Source organism: Zootoca vivipara, chromosome Z1, assembly GCF_965207765.1.
Source record: "Zootoca vivipara chromosome Z1, rZooViv2.hap1.1, whole genome shotgun sequence".
NCBI classification, from domain to species: Eukaryota; Metazoa; Chordata; class Lepidosauria; order Squamata; family Lacertidae; genus Zootoca; species Zootoca vivipara.
This window is the reverse complement of record NC_142583.1, coordinates 55,096,723-55,117,959: the sequence shown is the minus strand read 5'-3', so window position 1 is coordinate 55,117,959 and position 21,237 is coordinate 55,096,723. Positions and strand designations below refer to the sequence as shown.

General features: G+C 42.9%; 2 protein-coding genes across 2 annotated transcripts in view; one reads left to right on the top strand and one right to left on the bottom strand.

Annotated features, from left to right (window-relative positions):
- CZ1H4orf17 (chromosome Z1 C4orf17 homolog) overlaps positions 1–21,237 on the top strand; it is a 164,338-nt gene that overhangs the window by 121,559 nt on the left and 21,542 nt on the right. The gene's annotated exons all lie outside the window — the stretch shown is intronic.
- LOC118084558 (alcohol dehydrogenase 1A) lies at positions 389–19,211 on the bottom strand. Its single transcript, XM_035114193.3, has 9 exons — positions 19,079–19,211; positions 11,424–11,525; positions 10,412–10,550; positions 9,954–10,041; positions 8,820–9,039; positions 7,186–7,449; positions 5,416–5,551; positions 4,217–4,355; positions 389–2,098 (listed from the first exon to the last, which is right to left on the bottom strand). The coding sequence occupies exons 1-9, from the start codon at positions 19,094–19,096 to the stop codon at positions 2,074–2,076; spliced, it is 1,131 nt and encodes a 376-aa protein (XP_034970084.2). The 5' UTR covers positions 19,097–19,211; the 3' UTR covers positions 389–2,073.

Here is a 21,237-nt window from a genome sequence, read left to right as displayed (position 1 = left end):
ACCCATCCCAATGAGCTTCATAGTTGAGTAGGGAGCTGAACACAGGTGTCTCCATTGGATCCAACATTCTTTGCATTGGATCTACTTTTGGAGAGCTGACAGTACTGTCAGTGTACATGTCCCCCCACCCCACCCCCCAGCATGGTTTCTGGTCAAGCTACCATGGAAAACACTTCAGGCAAGTGAAAGGAGCTAACCTGTGTCCCTCCAGATGTCGGAATCCAGCCCCTCAGCCCTAGCCAACGTGATTAATGACCAGGGAGTGATGGAAGTTGTAGTCCAGCACCATTTGGAGGGCTGCAGGTTCCTCCCTTTTATCTACTCCTTTCAGGTTAGATAGGTTGCCAAATAGCTGGATTGCAGAACTCACAGATTCACGCCAGTTGAATACAGGAAAGTTGTTTTTATTGATTACATATACACGCCAAGGAAAAAAAAAAGACACATCAAAGAGCAGAGACAATGGTAGATACGAAAACAATAAGGTAAAATCAGGCTACACGCTAAGTTTGCATGGGTTCTAATACAAACTGTCACTACAATCTTAACTCATCTCTTGGCAAACTTAGGGTCAACATACAGATGGCAGGGGAGACTGGGGACATGGCCACCCGGCATTTTCATAAACATTCCATAAGTTCTTGGCAGCTAAGCCAATGCATAAGGAGGCCCCGTTTCAATACAGTGGAAGCGAAGTGCTTACGGCTGATAGCAACAAAGGTTTCAGAAATAATAACCTGCTATTAGGCCACATCTTTTTTTCATAGACTTTGCCTTTGGAAACAGAAATATAGTATAATATAGTATAATCTATTGTAGTATGATTTATAGTAGCACTTTTTTTACTGGCAATTAAAAAACCTTAGCTAGACTTTACTGTGACCTTCAAACAATTTGTATAATTAATTTAAGGTAAGGGTAAAGGAACCCCTGACTGTTAGGTCCAGTCGCAGATGACTCTGGGGTTGAGGCGCTCATCTCGCTTTACTGGCCGAGGGAGCCGGCGTACAGCTTCCGGGTCATGTGGCCAGCATGACTAAGCCACTTCTGGCGAACTGGAGCAGCGCACGGAAACGGCGTTTACCTTTCCGCTGGAGCGGTACCTATTTATCTACTTGCACTGCGTGCTTTCAAACTGCTAGGTTGGCAGGAGCAGAGACCGAGCAACGGGAGCTCACCCCGTTGCAGGGATTCAAACCGCCGACCTTCTGATTGGCAAGCTCTAGGCTCTGTGGTTTAACCACAGTGCCACCCGCGTCCCTATAATGTAGATACTGCTAAATTAAGGCACTTTGTATACAGTCCCGAGTGATGAAAGGTGCTTTATAGAAATAGATGCAACAATTGCTCTGATCCAGATGGCCATTCGGAGTACTCAGATGCATACATTGAGCTCTTCTGTGAATGGCTGGTGAGGTCCCATTCATGTAGAATGCATATTATCAATGGAGAACTAAATTGCACATGCATCCATTTGCATGCACAAATAGTGCTCAAAGGAAAGCTTTTGTACATGGAGAATTTATACACATGCATCTGAGTTCTTCACCCATAAGCCATTTCTAGATCAGAAAGAGAGTTTACATGAAATCTTACTCAAATGCCAAATGGATAAAACGATGTATTTTTAATATAAGTTAGTCCAATATAACATGCCATTCTCTGGCTGGAAATGGAAGTCATAATTATGTTTTTTTATGGGAAACAATAAGAAACTCAAAATTATGTCAAGCTCCTTAACACTTGAGAACTGACTTTGCAGTAGTTTTCATTGTTTATTTGGAAGCACAGAGAGGCTACTGTGCAGAAAATACCTTACCAAAAGATGGTGTTAGATAACCTTTGGCCATCACCTGGTCAGCCAAGCTCACAAGCATGTACATGTTTTAAACTCCTTAGTTAAAGATAATAGTTTTTAAAGCAAACCTCTTCAGATTTGGTCCATTAAGCAAACATGAGGACAGAAGAGAAGAAAACGAAATCACAAACTTAGCACTCATATTGATTATAGGCATTGGGAGAAGTAGCTTCCTCTATTGATCACTCTGTCTTCCTTCTTCTCACCCCAAGATATTAAAATGTCAAGACAGTGCGGATGCTGAAACATAATAAATAAAATAATAATAATAATAATAATAATAATAATAATAATAATAATAATTTATTTATACCCTGCCCATCTGGCTGGGCTTCCCCTGCCACTCTGGGCGGCTTCCAACAAACATTAAAATACATCAAATATCACAGATTAAAAACTTCCCTAAACAGGGCTGCCTTTAGGTATTTTCTAAATGTCAGGTAGTTGTTTATCTCTCTGACCGCTGATGGGAGGGTGTTCCACAGGGCGGGTGCCACTACCGAGAAGGCCCTCTGCCTGGTTCCCTCTCGCAGTGAGGGGCAGAACAATGGGGGTGGAGACTAGCTATCATGTCTATGTTCTGCCTCCGCTGCTGGTGGCCATATTCCTTCAAATACTGCTTACTGGTTTCCCATATACATCTGGTTGGTCACTATGAGAACAATCTGCTGATGAGCCTTTGACCTGACCCAACAGGACTCTTCTTATGGGAGAGAGAAGAGTCATGGATGTTTGCATGTGGACCACTACCATGTGCACAAGACAGTCAGAAAGGGCCCAGACATTAGCCCCCCAAGCAGCATACCCATGGGTTCCTTGCCTGCCCCACCACCTCCACCAGTGGCAGAGAAGCAGAACCAATTTGAGGCAAGACAGCACCCATTTTGGGTGAGATCTTGCCTGAAATTGGCACCAGCACTGACAGAGCTTCTTGCCAGCAGTGGACTCAATGGGGCACAGGGTAGTGGCATGGCAGATGGCAGCAGGAGCAGATAAGTGGTGGTGACAGCAATGGCAGCAGCACTTCCAGGCGTCACAGAAGCAGAAGCAGTTGCCTTGTCACAGGTGAGACTGTTTGTACATCCATCTGAACCTGGTTAGTTTGGCCACGACCTGATGATAATCATCTTGTTGTAACACAGAGGCAGGCTTCTTCACTGGTAGAACCAGTGTTGTGGAATGCTCTGCCTGCTGAAATACGAGACACCCCATAGGTACTGGCATTTTGCTGCCTCGTGAAGATGCATCTCTTTAGACAAGCCTTCTCCTGATCTCCAGACCTGAAGCTCCAGATCTAATTATTTCATTGCTGTTTTACTTGATAAACCATTTTAATGCATTTCTTTTATTGTACATTTTAATTAGGTGTAGAGAGATATTCTATAATTGGTTTGTAAACCCCTTAGAGAGTCCCATGGACTGCAAGAAGATCAAACCTATCCATTCTTAAGGAAATCAGCCCTGAGTGCTGCCTGGAAGGACAGATCATGAAGCTGAGGCTCCAATACTTTGGCCACCTCATGAGAAGAGAAGAATCCTTGGAAAAGACCCTGATGTTGGGAAAGATTGAGGGCACTAGGAGAAGGGGACGACAGAGGACGAGATGGTTGGACAGTGTTCTCGAAGCTACGAACATGAGTTTGACCAAACTGCGGGAGGCAGTGCAAGACAGGAGTGCCTGGCGTGCTCTGGTCCATGGGGTCACGAAGAGTCGGACACGACTAAACGACTAAACAACAAACAACAAAACCCCTTAGAAGCCATTTTGGCAAGTAAGTGATATCAATACAGGCAACCCCCATTGACACGTGTTCAATATGTGCGCAACTGTGCACATGTGCATTGCGCCAAACCCAGAAGTGACACAAAAACATCACAAAAATGCCAGAAATGGGATGTTTGCAGGCTTTTCCAATGGTGTTTCAAATATATGCAATTTCACTGATTCGCACGGTGTCTCAGAACGCAACCCCCAGGTAAATGGGGGGGGGGGTTTGCCTGTATATAAATAATAAGAATAATCATTTTGGCCAGTAGTCTTTTCTCTGACTAGTGACAGTGCTATTCCAGAGCCCCAGACAGAGGGCTTTTCCATGCTTTTTCCTCCTATGCCACCTGATCCTTTTCTGAAAGATTGTAAACTGAACCTACACATGCAAATTGGATGTTCTGCTATGGCACTTACAGACATCATCCCAAACCCATCACCCGTGTGGAGGCAGCAACTGACATGGAGGCTTCCATTCGCCCAGTTAGTCTTGCCTGATTGGAAATCTGCAGGTAGCCCCACAAACTGTACCCCATAGTCAAGGGGAAGGTATTTAAAAGTACAGCTAAGAAAGAAGGGGGGGAAATCACCTCTTTCCTGCTCGGAGCAATTCAAATCCTTCATTGATTTTTTCAAAAGGTAGTGTATGGGTTATTAATGGATCCAAGATGAATTTCTTCCCCAGGAAATCAGAAACCAGTCTGGGGACAGAGTCTTTGCTCTTCCACCCTGAAAACCAGCAAACAGGGAAAGATCAGGCAAAATGCAACATGGAAATAAGAGCAATACAAATTGTGAAACTATTTCCCTGAAGTTTTATTGCAAAGGACTCCTGCTTCCTTGAGAAAGAACCACTAGAGCCCTTATCCAGGACTGTTGTGGCCCCAGCCATGCTACCAGTAGCAGACGGAATGGTGGCACAGATACATTTACCCAATCTCTTGGTAGGTGAGTTGCTGCTGCTTACCACGAGGGGAAGGGACAAACCAGAAGGGAAGGCAGAGCAGTGTAAAGGCACTGGTAAGTGCATTGGTTTGGGTACACTAGTGCATTTAAACCAGGCTGACCTCATTGCCACCTCCCCTTCTTGGTAAGAAGCAATGACTCCATCCCACTACTGCCTGTTCGCATCCTCTGACTCAGGATGAGTTCCTTGCATTACCTCTGCCTCACCAGTCTTGAATAAGCCAAATAATACAAAATAACTAGCTGGCCAGCTCCTCCAGGGAAATGTAGCCTACTATAGTCCAGCTTGGTCATAAGGCTTCATCTGACTCTAGCTCACTGCAGGGACAACGTCTTTTGCAGCTGTCTTGGAGCTGTCCAAAGTGCTGAATGCTCTCTGCTTGGCTTGGACTTTAGACTGCTTCCCCTGCGACCATTCAGGCTCCCACTGAACTGGACAGCCTGCTCCTGGATCCAGCGGTTCACTGTTTCTCACCCCACCCTCCTCCCCAACTCTAAGAACCTCCAAGAGGAGCTTGAATTAGTACTGAGAAGTGGGGAGGTATCAAGTAAGCCGATGGAACTCTTGTCATTGGCAGCTGACAACAGGATTCAGTTGTGTGCTGTCCCTGATATCAATACAGGCAACCCCCTGTAGGTATACCTGGAGGTATATATACCCTGGAGGTAGTTTGTACATTTCTGCATTAAATATCCCAAGCACACTCAGAAACTCACCGCCATGTCCAAAATTATCCTTTTTTTGTGGACATGAAAGTATCCAAAACCTGCATACATGGAATTAATATGCTTTTCGGAGGGGGGGGGGAGCCCACAATCATACCTCCAAAAACAGATCCTTTCCAGGTACGGCCTGTGAATAGCAACATCGGGTCAACAGCAATTGTAGAGGTGGAAGGAGGCACTCCCACAATTACACTGGTCCCATAGTTGCTGTGGCACGATGCCAGGGCAGCCGACTGAAGTAAAACACAAAGACATGGCATTTCACCATTTGTTTCACTTACAAAATGTGGTGATGACAAAAATAAAAGCCCTCACCTGGCCTAAATAGTAAAATGGGACGATGGTTAAAAACCCCAAAGCATTTGAATTTTAAAGCTTTCATTATTGTTTTTCTTCTCTTTCCCTTGAAAAATGTACTTTTTGAACCTTGTAGATAGGGATGCTCGAAAGATTTGATGACTAAGAATTCTGATGTACAGTATTTCGACCCGATCTGCATCCCCAGGACTACTGTGTGAATCATAATGTAATTGTCCTTTGGATGTTGTGTGTCCCAGAATTTTACAATACTGTTCTCAGCTCAGCTCAGAGAGAGATGTGATAGGCAAGTATAAGTGTAATGTCAGACTAGGGATTTGAATCACCTGGAAGAGGGAATTTACTGTAATAACTTGGAATAGAAGTATCTGCAAGTTTCTCATTTCCCCCACACTTTTCTACATTTTGCAGCATTTTGTGGTTTATTTCATTTTTAAAATCCTCATGCAAATCCACTGGCATTTTGCTGCTAATTTTTCCTAATAAAACAGGTTTATATATAGTTTTGATCAATTTTTGCTAGCCATTTTCCCCAATATAATGCATATTTATATGCTATTTCCCCAATATCTTCATTTTATGCACATTTTCCCCTAATATATGCATTTTTCTAAACATTGTTTGGTTGGAAAACTGCACTGCAAAATTCAGAGAAGTGCAAATTTGAAGGAGAGCTGTGTTTCTGTTCGCATAATGTTTTGGAAAATGCAAATCTGAGACATTCAGCTTTAGATGCATGCTGAATCAAATTTCTCCTCCATCCCTAGTGATAGCACCTTTCATGTGGCACAGCCTACCCTCGTGCACCACAACCAACTTTATATTTTTGCCACATGCTTAAAACATATTCGTGAACCCAGGACTTTCTCAATCGGTACTCCTGACTATATAATACTCTATATACTACTGCATAAATGGATGCTGTGTCTCTGATTTTTTTTTGTAACTTTTTAAATGATATACAGTGGTACCTCTACTTACGAATTTAATGCGTTCCAAACGCACATTTGTAAGTAGAAAAAATTTGTAAGTCAAATCCCATAGGAATGCATTGGGAGAAAAAATTCGTAAGTAGAAAAAATCCTATCTAAAAATTCGTAAGTAGAAAAAATCCTATCTAAACCGCATCCAAGATGGCGGACGGAGCTCCATTCGTAAGTAGAAACATTCGTAAGTAGAGGTACCACTGTATTTTTATTATCTGCACATTGTTTTGGACAGTGCATAAAAGCGCATTTAAATAAATGAATAGTTAACTAACTAACCAACCTGGATCTTCCCATTATGAGTCTGAGTCTCTTAATGGTTAGATGCTAAATGCTACATCACATCCACTAAACAGAGAGGAAATGTTTGTTAACTTGAATAGACGGAATGAAACATGCGCAGGAGTGGGGCATATGGAATAAAGCTGAAAATGACTAGAGTTCACAACACCCAATGCCTGGCTGAAGATATTCATTCCCCAATAGGGTTGAAGTACTGATCTATCCCCAGGTTGGCGATTTTATTGGCACTATTTGGCAGTCCAGTTTCTGAAGTCACATACCATGGTGTCAACACGCCCAATCACTTCAAATGAGTAGTCTACACCTTCACCATCAGTCAAGTCAAACAGCACTTCATTGATGGGCTTCTTGAAATCCAAAGGGTTGACGCACTCTGTGGCTCCCATCTCTTTAGCCTTGGGAAATTTATCCTTGTTGATGTCGACCCCAATGATTCGGGATGCTCCAGCTGCTTTGCAGCCCATGACAGCTGAGAGACCAACTCCTCCCAGACCAAAAACAGCACAGGTTGAACCAGGCTCCACCTAGGAAACCATAAGATCAAAAAAATAATAATAATGGTTGCACAGCTCGGTAGTCCTAGTATATCTCAGTGTAGCATACTTTTCAACTGTTGTTCAGAAGACAATTTTACTAGTGTGGAAAAAAATATGTAGTATTTTAACTTCTCAAAACAGGGTTTGGGCAATAGGTGGACAGGGAACTGTTTCTGCTAATTCACCTGGCTTTTTGGTCACTTCCAGTAGGGACCAGCTTAGAATTTCAGAAATAAGGGGCATTTAAGGAGCTGTACCCTCTGAAATATGGTTCCTTCTAATATGTGGTACAAAAAGTGTAAAATATGAAGTTATCTTTTGTGTGTTATGTATTCTGGATTGGTCTCGGGGTTATCCATCCCTTGAAATGGTAATTGGTTCCTGAAATCCAGGTTTACATGACACCTAGAACACATCAGAGGGTTCTATACCTTGACTGTAGAACACCTGTTTTGGCTCAGTACAAAACGGCTTCTCGAGACTTTTGGAGATAATGGTCCAAGGGGACAGTGTGACAAACCTATGGTGACTGAAGCATTTACTCTGTCTCTTTGCTGTGGCAGCTAATTAGGCAAGACACAGCTGTGCTGAGATGGGACAAGAAAATGGGACCTTGTATGGAATGCTAATGATGCTCAGCTACTTTACATTATTTTTCATCTCGGGATGAAATGAACAGGGGAACAAGGGATGAGACACACCACACTTTCAGAATAAAAATTTGCTCATGCCACACCGATTTTTTTATTTATTGATAAGAACATTGGAAAACAAAAAGAAACAACTCCTAGCAGTAGAAGTAGTAGAACAAAACTACTTCATAATATGATTGTGGGACATCCAGAAAGAATAAAACAATGCTGCTACGTAAGAACATGAATCATTCCCAAATTATAATTCTAAATGAGCCCCTTACATATGTGAACAAAATATGTAAACAAACTCCATGAGAGGTGTGAGCTTGCTTTGGCCAGGTAATCTCATTTATATTAGGTCTAATTTGAGATAAACAAATTCATGTCTCCTTAATCAACACAATGAAGCCTTTCGCTTTTCTGGTCATTCATATTTGTCCGAGTTGAAAATCCCTGTTCACACCAATATGTTGTGTAGAAGAATACCCAGTGCTCTTTGAAGAGAGATGTGGATACTGCTTCTATTTGTCTATCTCCCCCAAAATATTTTGATACTATACTATATTATACTATACTATACTATACTATACTGAAATGCTTAAATGTTTCTTTGATTGTCCTTGAATTTTCCCACCACCCTTGCCATCCTCTCCTGCCACACCAGCGTGGCATGCCACACCTTTTGAGAACCACTGGATATACTTGTGCTCTAGTAGAACTCACCTTGGCTGTTTGAACTGCTGCCCCATAACCGGTGGAAAACCCACAGCCAATCAGACACACTTTTTCCAAAGGAGCAGCATCATCAATTTTCACCACTGCATTTTCGTGTACCACAGTGTATTCCGTGAAGGTACTGGTGCTGATGAAATTATGAAGTTTTTTCCCTTTGCAGGTGAACCTGCTGGTGCCATCCAGCATTAATCCGCGAGCCTCACTGAGGCTGTTGAAAAGAGACAGGCAGAAATGTGACCTTAATGTGCATCTTAAAATGCAAACAGCACCACCTGGTTGTGTATATATAACAGTTACTGTAGTTCGGGTTAACCCTTTCCTTTTCTGCAACAGCCTTGAGGAAAATCCTCCTTTAAATAGTTATTATATTGGGAGGGAAGCTTCTATCAGAGCCAATGACAAATAATGCCTATAGTGCCAAACGGAAGCAGGCGAAGAACAATGTGAATCAATGCCAGTGCTTGGAATGAACTAGTTTGGTTTAATGAAGTTCACTGAATTGGCTCAAAAATCTCTGAACCACACAGAGTGAACCGAAGATGAATTAGATGAGAGACAGTGTGGTGTAGTGGCTAGAGTTTTGCCTAGAACAGGCACCCCCAAACTGCGGCCCTCCAGATGTTTTGGCCAAAACTCCCATGATCCCTGGCTAACAGGACCAGTGGTCGGGGAAGATGGTAATTGTAGTCCAAAACATCTGGAGGGCCGCAGTTTGGGGATGCCTGGCCTAGAACCTGGGAGAAACCAGGGTTCAAATACCCAGTAAGCCACAAAGCCCACTGGCTGACCTTGGGACAAACCCTGCCTCTCAGCCTAACCTACCTCACAGGGTTGTTGTGGGGATTAAATGAGGAGGTAGAGCACCATTTACACCACCTTGAGCTCCTTGGGGGGGGGAGGTGGGGTATAAATGCAATTAATTAAAAAAAACAGAATCAGTTCCTTTTAAAAATGAACTGATCTGATTAATATAAGGAGATGGAACACTGCCTTGTGTTCCTGCCTCTCTCCCTTTGTTTTAATGTAAATAACAGCCTTTAAATTATGTCAAAATATTGTGTAAAATAAATAAATAAATAAATAAATAAATAAATAAATAAATAAATAAATACTGAAGCTCACTCATTTTCAGAACAGAGGTTCCCTCTGGTACTTCGGCAAGAAGTGCATTTTCCACATTGTGGAACAAAGAGGGGAATTACTTTGTCTCCTGTGGGGGGGGGGGGGAATACACAAATGGTTAAAACTTTTACATTCAACCCCAATGCACATGAGACCCCATAACAATGAAGGAAAACACAACTCAGCAGCCACTTAAGTAACACAACACCGGGAAGAAGGACTGCAACATCATCAGAGAACTGCATTAAAACTTTAATTATTTCATAGAAACAAAAACAAATTTTCATCGTGAACTGGACAATTTGAACAGTGCAAAGACAACCTGTCTGTTTGCACAGGGCAAAAGTGTTTACACTGTGATTTGCGAATATTTATTTTGCCACAACTGCTTTACCACAAGTGTTACCATGTGAGAAGTAGCCCTCTGGGTCTCGTAGGAAAACCCCCACCCTCCATACCTGGTTTCACACAAGTCACTCCCTCTCCAACACTCTCTACAACACCAGCTGCTTCATGGCCCAGAATTATCGGAAAAGGCATAGCAAAGGCACCGCTGATCACGTGGTCATCTGAGCGACAGATCCCTGTGGCCAGAATCTGCACAGAGACAAAATTGTGCTTCAGGAGAGGAGAAATCATTGTCTTCTTTTCAACTGTTTGGATGTTAGATATCAACATATTTCACGATAACTCGTTTAGCACCTGGCTGTTTTCTGTGGAACAACATCTTGCAGCCTAGAAATGGAAAACATGTGACCATCAGACACTGCCAGCATGGACAATAGTCAGGGATGATGGGAATTGGAGTCCAACAATATCTGGAAGGTCACAGGTCCTCATCCCTGCTCAAGGCTCTTGAATAAAAAATGTTCACAGAAAGGTTGAAGGAACTCAGATTCCCCTACAGCAAATGATGAAACCAACAGTTAGATAATCTTGCATGCTTGATTATGCTTGATTAAAAATTCTAAACCCATTTAATATGTATGGAATGATAATATTTGCTAAAACATTGGCAAGCAAGGGAAAATTGAATGTCTTAGGCTGTATACACATTCAGAAAACATTTTCCCCCTCCAATTCTGGACACTTGTTAACCCCTCACAGAGTTACAATTCCGAGCAATCCTTAACAAACTACAGTGCCCAGAATTCTTTGGGGGGGGGGAAATGTGCTTTGAATGTGCTTTAAAGGTATATAGCATGTACTACAAAATAAAGGGTCTGTTTACCTTGGTTAAACTCGTGGCCTAGAAAGACATCATCAAATGTGTGAAGTCTCGTTATATGCTTTTTATTAAGAGCATTCTATATCTCTAATGTAGACTGTGACTTCCTGAATTTGATTTCATAAATGCTATGTAACCGTAACATTTTGAACTATATCTTGTGTTTTTCAATAAACAAAGAACAGCATTGCAAGGATGAGTCTTCAGTCCATGTAGCATCAATGGTGATATGTCTTGTTTACCTTAATGCGGACTTCATGAGCCTTCGGAGGAGCTACTTCCACTTGCTCAATGCTCAGAGGTTTCTTAACCTCCCAAGCAACGGCTGCCTTGCACTTAATGACCTGTCAGGATGATAGAAGATATCAAATCATTTTTGTTATTGTGTGTTACACCTTAGAATCATAGCTGGAAGATGGACCTCTGAGGTCTTCTAGTCTATGTTGAACGTCAGAAAAGTCCAGCCAGTGAAGACAGGAGCAGGAAGAGCAAATAGTCTCTTGTGCATTGTAGTTTTTTGAGGATATTTTCATCGAGACCTTTTGCAAGTGCCATAGGAAGTATTGGTAGGCATTCTTGGGCACCCTGTTGGCAAATCTTGCCTAGCATAGGAATGGAGAAAACACAATGGATAACACGAGTGGCTGCTGGAAGGTTGTTCCTACCTTCCCTTCATCCTATGACCTCCACATCCCTTCCTTTTAGGTATGGAGAACCTCTGGCCTACTGGCCCAGTTTATATTTTATATTGACATGCTCATTATGACATTTATGAAACATTGCCTATGTACTTGGATTTTCATTTGGTTTGCTGAGATTGTAGCTGCACATTTTTAGGAATATGATGGTAACATTTGTAGGCCTTAGCTTATTGACTGAAGTTAGATGGAGTTCTGCAAACAGTTATGCTATTCAGGGAAATAAAACCTCCCCTCCCTTGAAAAAATGCCCCCTAATTTCCCCCTTGAAATAATAAGATTCCATTTGCTAAGGAATCTTATAGCAATGGGTGATACTGAATAATATACCAAAAATATTAAAAACCATAAAAATATCAGAATGTTCAGCTGCTGCTGAGCCTTCAAAGACCTGGAAGAAAGAGTTACAATAATGAACAAAATTAAGATTAGGGGTAAGATTTGCAAATTCTCCATGAAAGAAATGAATTGATTCAATATACAATGTAAGTTGAGAGGGATGAAGGAAATGTGTGAGGGAAAAAACAGTCTCCAGATGCAAATCCTGCAATTTTTTTATTGTGCAAAGTAGCTTATTTTCAAGAATTAACAATGGTCCATAATTAGTTGGTGGCAAAATATTAACTTCCAAATTAACTTCCAAGATTAATTATGGGACAAGCCTAAAGAAAAGTGCCATATACAAAGGCTAGCTTTCAAAAACTGAGTGGATTAACTATTTCCAGATGCGTATCTAGGAAGAGTACTTTAATTATTCAATCTGTCATGCAACATAGCACATTTAGAGATCCATACACATAGAAGAGCTGTGTGTGGAGAGAGGCCCTTTCCTCACCATTTGGCCCCTTTGGGAAACACAACAAACCTGCTTCACCTGTCATTGGGTGTGGAGAGTGCATCTGAATGGGCACAGCTGTGGGCAGCCTGAGGAATTACCTTCCACCTTGGGCCTCCCCATAAAAAGCAAATCTAGAGTGAGAGATGAGGATGATGTTGTCTTCTGTTTCCAGGGACTCTTCTGATATTTGCAGGTGAGCTGTGAGTTTGTTTGGGCTCTGGGTGAGAACCCAAGGCTGAGAGAGAGGGTGTGTCAGAAGGGAAATGAATGCATATTGAAATATATGAATTAATGCAACATTTTTATATGTAACTACTGTATGTGTTTTTGTCATATTTTGTTTGTCTGATGTTGCTTCAGTTTTTTGTACACTGCAATTAGAAAGATTTTTAATATATTGAAGTGTTACAGAAGTTAAATAATCAAATGGACTTATGTAGAGTTACAGGACAGATTTTGGTATTTTTCTTGTGGGAAGGGATTATGGGACCTCTTATGAGAGAGCCAGTGTGGTGTCATGGTTCAAATTTGTAGTGGTTGGAGTGTTGGGTTAGGACCTGAGAGACCAGGGTTCAAATCTCCACTTGGCTATGAAGCTCACTTGGGCCTGTCACTGCTTCTCAGTCTAATCTCACAGGAGGAATAATTGAGGAGGAACTACAGTGTATGCCACCTCCTTGGAGAAAAAGGTGCAATATAAATTCTGTTGGTGGTTATAGTTTCTATATATATATATATATATTTAGAGAGAGAGAGAGAGAGAGAGAGAGAGAGAGAGATGGTAAAACAACTTTTAGCTTGGAACATGTCATTGGCAATACTACTAATGTAGGATAGGATGTAGAAGGGAGGTATTTTCAAATGAGATGATGAATATTCTTGCCAGCACATAGTTTACATTGGAATTTCAGATCTGGCAAATGCAATATATGTGGTGGTGTGTTGTTGTTTTTTAGTAACCTAATTTAAATACAACCAGTAAAAGCTGCCTAAACATCATCCAGCGTCAGTTAATTTACTTTTTCTCTTTCGCAGAAAACTGCTTCTTGGCAGGACATTCTGTAATAGTGAAGCAATCCCCACACCACTAAATATGTATCATCTGTCTGACATGCTGTCTTTGGCAAAATTAATCTATTTTTTTTAAAGCATGTCTGCTGTTATTGTAGGCAGCATTAACTTTGGGAATCCAGAACTACCGAATGCCGCAAACCACTTACTAGTGTCTCCTAGTTAAATGGTTCCTTGAATTAAATTATAGAAAGTGTCATTGGTATTTGTTCATATTAGAGAGTGAAGAAATGCAACTTTTTGTATATTCCTTTTATTGAATTGTATCCAACTGTCTGAGGAGAACCATTTGACTAACTTGGCAGGTCCCCTTAATTCAACAGGTCTATTCTGAGTATTACTTCTGTCAGATACAACCCACTGAGTTTATGAGAGGAATAGGTGTAGCAGAGGTCTGTGGAAGTACAGAAGCATTTCCATGATCCAAATTGAGATGTTGAATATCCTTAAGTATTCTTGTTAAAAATCAGTGGTGTGTGCATTCCTTATCCTTTAGTTTATTTCCACATTGTGAAGTTCTGCTTATATATGTAGAAGAAAGCCTCAGTCTGTGTATTTATTGAAGAAAAGTGTGTGCATTCAGGAAAATACTCAACCATTTCTAATAATACAGGCGTATTGTGCTTTAAATTATTTAAGTGAACAAAAGAGTAGCTGCCTTGGAACTGAAATTTAAGAGACCTGGCTTAAGAGCCTGTAGTATAGGGCTTAGACACAAAGGTAGCAAACACAGTGTGAGCTGTAGTCCAGCCACATCAACTCTCACCATTGGGAGTCCTGAAACATTGGGCTTCTTCTGCAAGAGAGTATTGGACCATGACTAAGCACACCTGGCTTCAAAGCCCTGCTCAGTCTTGAAGCTCACTGAATGACTTGGGCCACTCACTTTCTCAAGTCTAAACTTCCTCCAGGTTACAGAGAAGAATAATGGGAGTAATAGGAAGAAAACCTCCCTTAGCTCCTTGGGGAATAGGTAAAGGTAAAAGGACCCCTGACCGTTAGGTCCAGTCGTGGACGACTCTGGGGTTGCAGCACTCATCTCGCTTTACTGACTGAGGGAGCCGGAGTACAGCTTCTGGGTCATGTGGCCAGCTTGATGAAGCTGCTTCTGGCGCAAGGGCGTAGCCAGGATCAAAACTAGGGGGGGGCAAGCCATGATTATTCAGGGGCGGGGCCACAAAGTGGGAACGTGGGCGGGGCTACAGGGCCAGCTGGCCTGACGACATCGTGCTGGCGGCAGCGGCGGCAGCGGCCACCTTGTGCTTCTGGGGCTGGCAACGGCGGCGGCTACCCTGCTTGGCTGGAGAGGACGGGAGGGTCGGGCAGGCAAGAGGGGGTGACAGGGTGGGCGAGGGCAAGGCAAGGCACGGCCGCAGTCACGACGGCTCCGAGGCGTTGCTGCATATCAGCATAATATTTCAACCATGTTGTGGGTTCAAGCCCCACCTTAGGAAAAAATTCCTGCATTGCAGGGGGTTGGACTAGATGACCCTTGTGGTCCCTTCCGACTACAATTCTATGATTCTATTGATATATTGCCATAGCATATGCATCATTCTGCTTTCTTGAATTGTCCTACTCCTAGGCATAGCAGCCAACTCCTAGAGGCCTAGGTGCCTCCCCCCCCCAAATACTAGTAAATACCGTATGTGAAAGAGTCATCCCCCCCATGTTGATGGGCTTTCTATGTGGGGCTTATCTGCCCCCCCCCATATTTTATTAAGAATGGAAGAGGGAGGGAAGGAAGGAAGAAATAGAGAGAGGGATAACTCATATTTGTGGGTGCCTCTGGGTGATGCTGTGAAGCTGGAACTCTGCAGCAAGAGGATGGGAGGGTCGGGCAGGCGAGAGGGGGTGGCAGGGCGGGTGAGGGCGAGGGAAGGCACGGCCGCAGTCACGACAGCTCCGAGGCGTTGCTGCATATCAGCATAATATTTCAACCATGTTGTGGGTTCAAGCCCCACCTTGGGGGAAAAATCCTGCATTGCAGGGGGTTGGACTAGATGACCCTTGTGGTCCCTTCCGACTACAATTCTATGATTCCATTGATATATTACCATAGCATATGCATCATTCTGCTTTCTTGAATTGTCCTACTCCTAGGCATAGCAGCCAAATCCTAGAGGCCTAGGTGCCTCTCCCCCCCCCAATTACTGGTAAATACCGTATTTGAAAGAGTCACACCCCCCCCCATTTTGATGGGCTTTCTATGTGGGGCTTATCTGCCCCCCCCCCAGTATTTTATTAAGGATGGAAGAGGGAGGGAAGGAAGGAATAATAGAGAGAGGGATACCTCATATTTGTGGGTGCCTCTGGGTGATGCTGTGAAGCTGGAACTCTGCAGCAAGAGGATGGGAGGGTTGGGCAGGGGAGAGGGGGTGGCAGGGCAGGCGAGGGCGAGGCAAGACAGGGCCGCAGTCTCGATGGCTCCGAGGCGTTGCTGCATATCAGCATAATATTTCAACCATGTTGTGGGTTCAAGCCCCACCTTAGGAAAAAATTCCTGCATTGCAGGGGGTTGGACTAGATGACCCTTGTGGTCCCTTCCGACTACAATTCCATGATTCTATTGATATATTACCATAGCATATGCATGATTCTGCTTTCTTGAATTGTCCTAGGCATAGCAGCCAACTCCTAGAGGCCTAGGTGCCTCCCCCCCCCAAAAGAAATTACTGGTAAATACTGTATTTTAAAGAGTCCTCCCCCCCCCATGTTGATGGGCTTTCTATGTGGGGCTTATCTGCCCCCCCCCAGTATTTTATTGAGGATGGAAGAGGGAGGAAAGGAAGGAAGAAATAGAGAGAGGGATAACTCACATTTGTGGGTGCCTCTGGGTGACGCTGTGATGCTAGAACTCTGCAGCAAGAGGAAGATAACGGTACACCTGTACAGGAGCCTTGTAAGCAGCTTTCTCTCTGCTTGATTTACAGCAGGCACGTCCAACAGGTAGATTGTGATCTACCAGTAGATCACTGGATGTCTGTGGTAGATCACTGCTAGATCACTGGCACCCCTAAAAAAAGCTCACCCAAATTTTTCCTCCTCCCTAAAAAAAGCTGAACTATGACCTGAAGCCCTAAACAAAAATGGGCCTCCCTCCCTCCTAAAAGAAGCTCAACAAGTTTGACCTAAACCCCCCAAAACAGGGCTTCCCTTCCTTAAAAAAACTCAACAGCTTTGACCTGAACCCCCCAAAAGGGGGTAGATCACTCCCAGTTTTTAACTCTGTGAGTAGATCAGAGTCTCTTGGGAGGTGGCCACCCCTGATTTACAGTATACAGATGCAGGAGGAGGGGCAGACTGGAACACCAATGCTTTTTATAAACATCACTGTGTCTATCAAAGCTACAGCCCCCCCCTTCTTATTCACTTCCTTTTTAGCCTTGCAGGGCCACCTTAGTCAAATTGAATCCTCTGCACCCTCATTAAATCGCCAATAGAACTGTTAATGCGATCCCTGAATGCCCATTAACAACTCCCACTGAATAACAATAGGGTGAATAGGGTGGACCTTGCCTGAAGGGATATTCTGCTCCATTGTCTTAACTGCTTAAGTACTGGTAGCCACTTTGCTTTATTTATTTGATGTGTTTTTGTTACAGCTGTGTTCCCGCCCCCAGCAAGTGGAGAGCTGCTCTTGCTAAAGCAAAGCCCTTTCCACTTCAGTTTTTGGAGGGGCAAAGTATTGGTTATGGTCTGTAAAATACAATATTTTTTTGCTTCTGGGGGGGGGCAGCTGCCCCCTCCTGCCCCCCCTGTCTACACCCATGTTCTGGCGAACCAGAGCAGCGCACGGAAATGCTGTTTTCCTTGCCGGCGTAGTGGTACCTATTTATCTACTTGCACTTTTACATGCTTTCGAACTGCCAGGTTGGCAGGAGCTGGGACCAAGCAACGGGAGCTCACCCCATCACTCGGTCCCAGCTCCTGTCAACGGGAAGGTAAATGGCGTTTCCGTGCGCTGCTCTAGTTCGATTGAAATAAAAGGTGACGTTCATTGTGAGCTTAATATCTGTGTTCTATATATCCCAGCTGAAATCTCTCCAGAAAGTTTTAACCCACAGCTATCAGATTTGCACCTTCATGGATTGTTTAATGCATATCTTTTTTAAAAAAATGAAATACTTTTCTCAATGTGTTAATGGGAAGATCCATGGCATAGTGGAAGACCATCTGTTTGGCATGCAGAAGATCCTGGGATCAATTGCCAGCATTTCATGGTGGAGCTGGGAGAGAGCCCTGTCTGATATGCTGGAGAGCCACGGCTGGTCAGTGGAGCTCGGCCTGACTATGCCAAAAGGCAGCTTCCTATGATGAAATGGAAGGAGGCAGAAGATAGGCAAAGAGCTTTGAGGTGCCTTGAAGATTAAAAAATGAATTCTTCATCTGATGAAGTAGACTGTACAACAGGAAAGCTTGTTGTACAACGGAATAAACGTTGGAAGTCTTTAAGGTGCCACAAGACTCTTTGTGAGTTTTGCTGCTAGAGATTAAGACTGCTAGCCCTCTAAAATATATACTGTAGAGCAATCCCAGTCCTATAAGATCATGAAAAGAAGGAGGTATTTGAGGCATAATGTATGTAGTGCTTTCATATAAGAGGGAAGCTTAAAAACTCCAAAGTGTAGCAACAATCCAGCAAAAGTGAAGCATTGTTGAAGTCCCATTGCTTCCAGCAAGAATGAGTTAAGCATGTATTTTAACTTTCCAGCTATAATTGGTGGAAACTTAAGCAATGGCTAGGTATTGCTGCCCTACTTGTATTTCAACTTGAACAATGCTTTCTTTTTTAAAAAAACACACAACCTTTTGCTCTCAAGTTTCCATTAGGTTAAAATGAGCTTTCAATGCAGCAGCCTTCAACATACCACATTTTGTTGGATACTGTTGTACAATACTTACTTGTTCCTTCCCAAATCGGTGGGTTCTTCCTGGCCCATGAAAAGTACTCCATGCCATAGAATCATATAATTTTAGAGGTGAAAATGACCCCAAGGGTCATCTCATCCAACCCCCTGCATCCATGAATGCTGTTTCTCCAGCTATTTGTGTTTTGAATTTTATAAGTTTTGTGATGACTCAGTTGGAGTTTTATCCTTTTCAGCACTGACTTTTAGAATCATTTTTAAACACTACCGTATATACAGTATACATAATCTCAACTGATATCCATGAAACAAATTGACAATTACAGAAAAAACGAAAAGGAAATTTCTTTAAAAATCATTCGTGCGGCAATAAACAATCCAATACTCGGTGAATACTCAGCGTTGATTTTTCCACTTACTTTGCCTGCGGTACTCATTGTGCTTCTTCCTCAGTTTTGCAGTCTCTTCTGCTCTCTGCTTTCTTGGTTTAGAAAATCAATAGCCTGAGCAAATTGTTGGACAGTTTGCTTACCCAGTTCCCTTGCAAGCTACAACTGCACAAACACAGCTTGGTGCCTTTTAACCAAACCACATATTCTTAGATCCCACCCCAGAGCCCAAAAAAGAGATATGTTAGACCACTCCCCTGCTATGATACACGATTCCACACTGCAGCTTAGTAGCAACGGAGATGACGCTTATTAGAAGTTGGTTGGTGCTTATCAAGGTGTTTAAAGCAGTGTTATAAACAAATATCCGCACAGAGCTGTGCCAAATTAAACAACATAAATCCATCCTGCTCTAATCACAGGTGCATCTAACTTAGAAACCATTCATTCAGCTCCATAGAGGAAATGAAACTACTGTAGATGTATGATGTCTAGCATGTTACACTCCAGACCACAATCTAATGAGGCGATGAAGGGGCAGCACTGTTCCTATAGAACCCAGGGATGCTCTCTTGGCACCAGTTTAGATGAGTTTAGATAGCTGGTGAAAATCTTACATATGCTAGGCCTTTTATTGACTAATGTTAATTTGTTTAAATTGACATTCATGTGTATCAACTGTATTTTCTGTTTGTTTTTTGGTGAGTCTTTTGCTCTTTCTCTTTTTAACGTACTAATGGCATTTTGTACCAGTTACTAATTTGTTTGGAATGCACCTCAGTTTCTCAGACCGAAAGACGGGTGATAAATCTTTTCAATCAATCAATCTTTGGTAGGTAGTAGAATCACAGACTGCTGTGATTCTACTACCTACCATGGACTGCTAGAAGATCAAACCTATCCATTCTTAAGGAAATCAGCCCTGAGTGCTCCCTGGAAGGACAGATCGTGAAGCTGAGGCTCCAATACTTTGGCCACCTCATGAGAAGCGAAGAATCCTTGGAAAAGACCCTGATGTTGGGAAAGATTGAGGGCACTAGGAGAAGGGGACGACAGAGGACAAGATGGTTGGACAGTGTTCTCGAAGCTACGAACATGAGTTTGACCAAACTACGGGAGGCAGTGCAAGACAGGAGTGCCTGGCGTGCTATGGTCCATGGGGTCACGAAGAGTCGGACACGACTAAACGACTAAACAACAACAACAACAACAGAATCACAGAAGATATGTCCAATCAGAAGCTGTGGTGGTCAGGTCTGTCAAGGTCGGTTTCGCTCCATTTCTCGGTTTCTGCATCAGTTTGCAATGCTATCATGCACTTTCCATCTACGCAAGCATTGCAGCTTGCCAGGCAAAATGACCCACCTCTTGCTGCCCCCAGTGCCTGTCCTAGAGGATCTCCCGACCCTCCCCTGAATCCATTTGGGGGTCATGGGGGGCGGAGGGGGAAAGCCCTGTTGCACAATTGGAAGTCCTTGCACAAGACTTCTGCTAACTGAGCTCATTAAGTGAATCCTGCCCATTGAGTTGTATTCAGCTAACGTATACTCAGAGTAGACCCACTGAAAGTAATAGCCCCAAGTTATTCATAGCTATTAATTTCAGTGGGTCTACTCTGAATAAATTAGTTGACTAAAAGCCATTTTTCTTTTCTAAACAGTTAGTTGAATAAAAAGACTGGAAGTTTACTTTTAACTGGGAGCTGGGATGCATAATGTTTAAATGTTTAATGTTTCATAAGGTTATGACAGTTGACACTAGAATCAAGCTTTTATATAGGTCAGTAGAAATCCAAAAGGTCAGGCGGTGACAGTGGTTGGAGGGTTCCGACAAGAGAGAATAAAAGAATAGGAACAACACTGTTTTAAAGAGTTTTTAGGAATGTGAGATTTCCTCTATGTGGCAATAATGGCGAGTTTCTGTTGTAATCACTCAACAACTGACCACTGCTCTGTTCTTTCATACTTGGTACCTAAGTATGTGAAATTGAAGGTCGTTTATTGACTTCTTGGGATGCGGGTGGTGCTGTGGGTTAAACCACAGAGCTTAGGACTTGCCGATCAGGTCGGCGGTTCGAATCCCCGCGATGGGGTGAGCTCCCGTTGCTCGGTTCCTGCTCTTGCCAACCTAGCAATTCAAAAGCATGTCAAAGTGCAAGTAGATAAATAGGTACCGCTACAGCAGGAAGG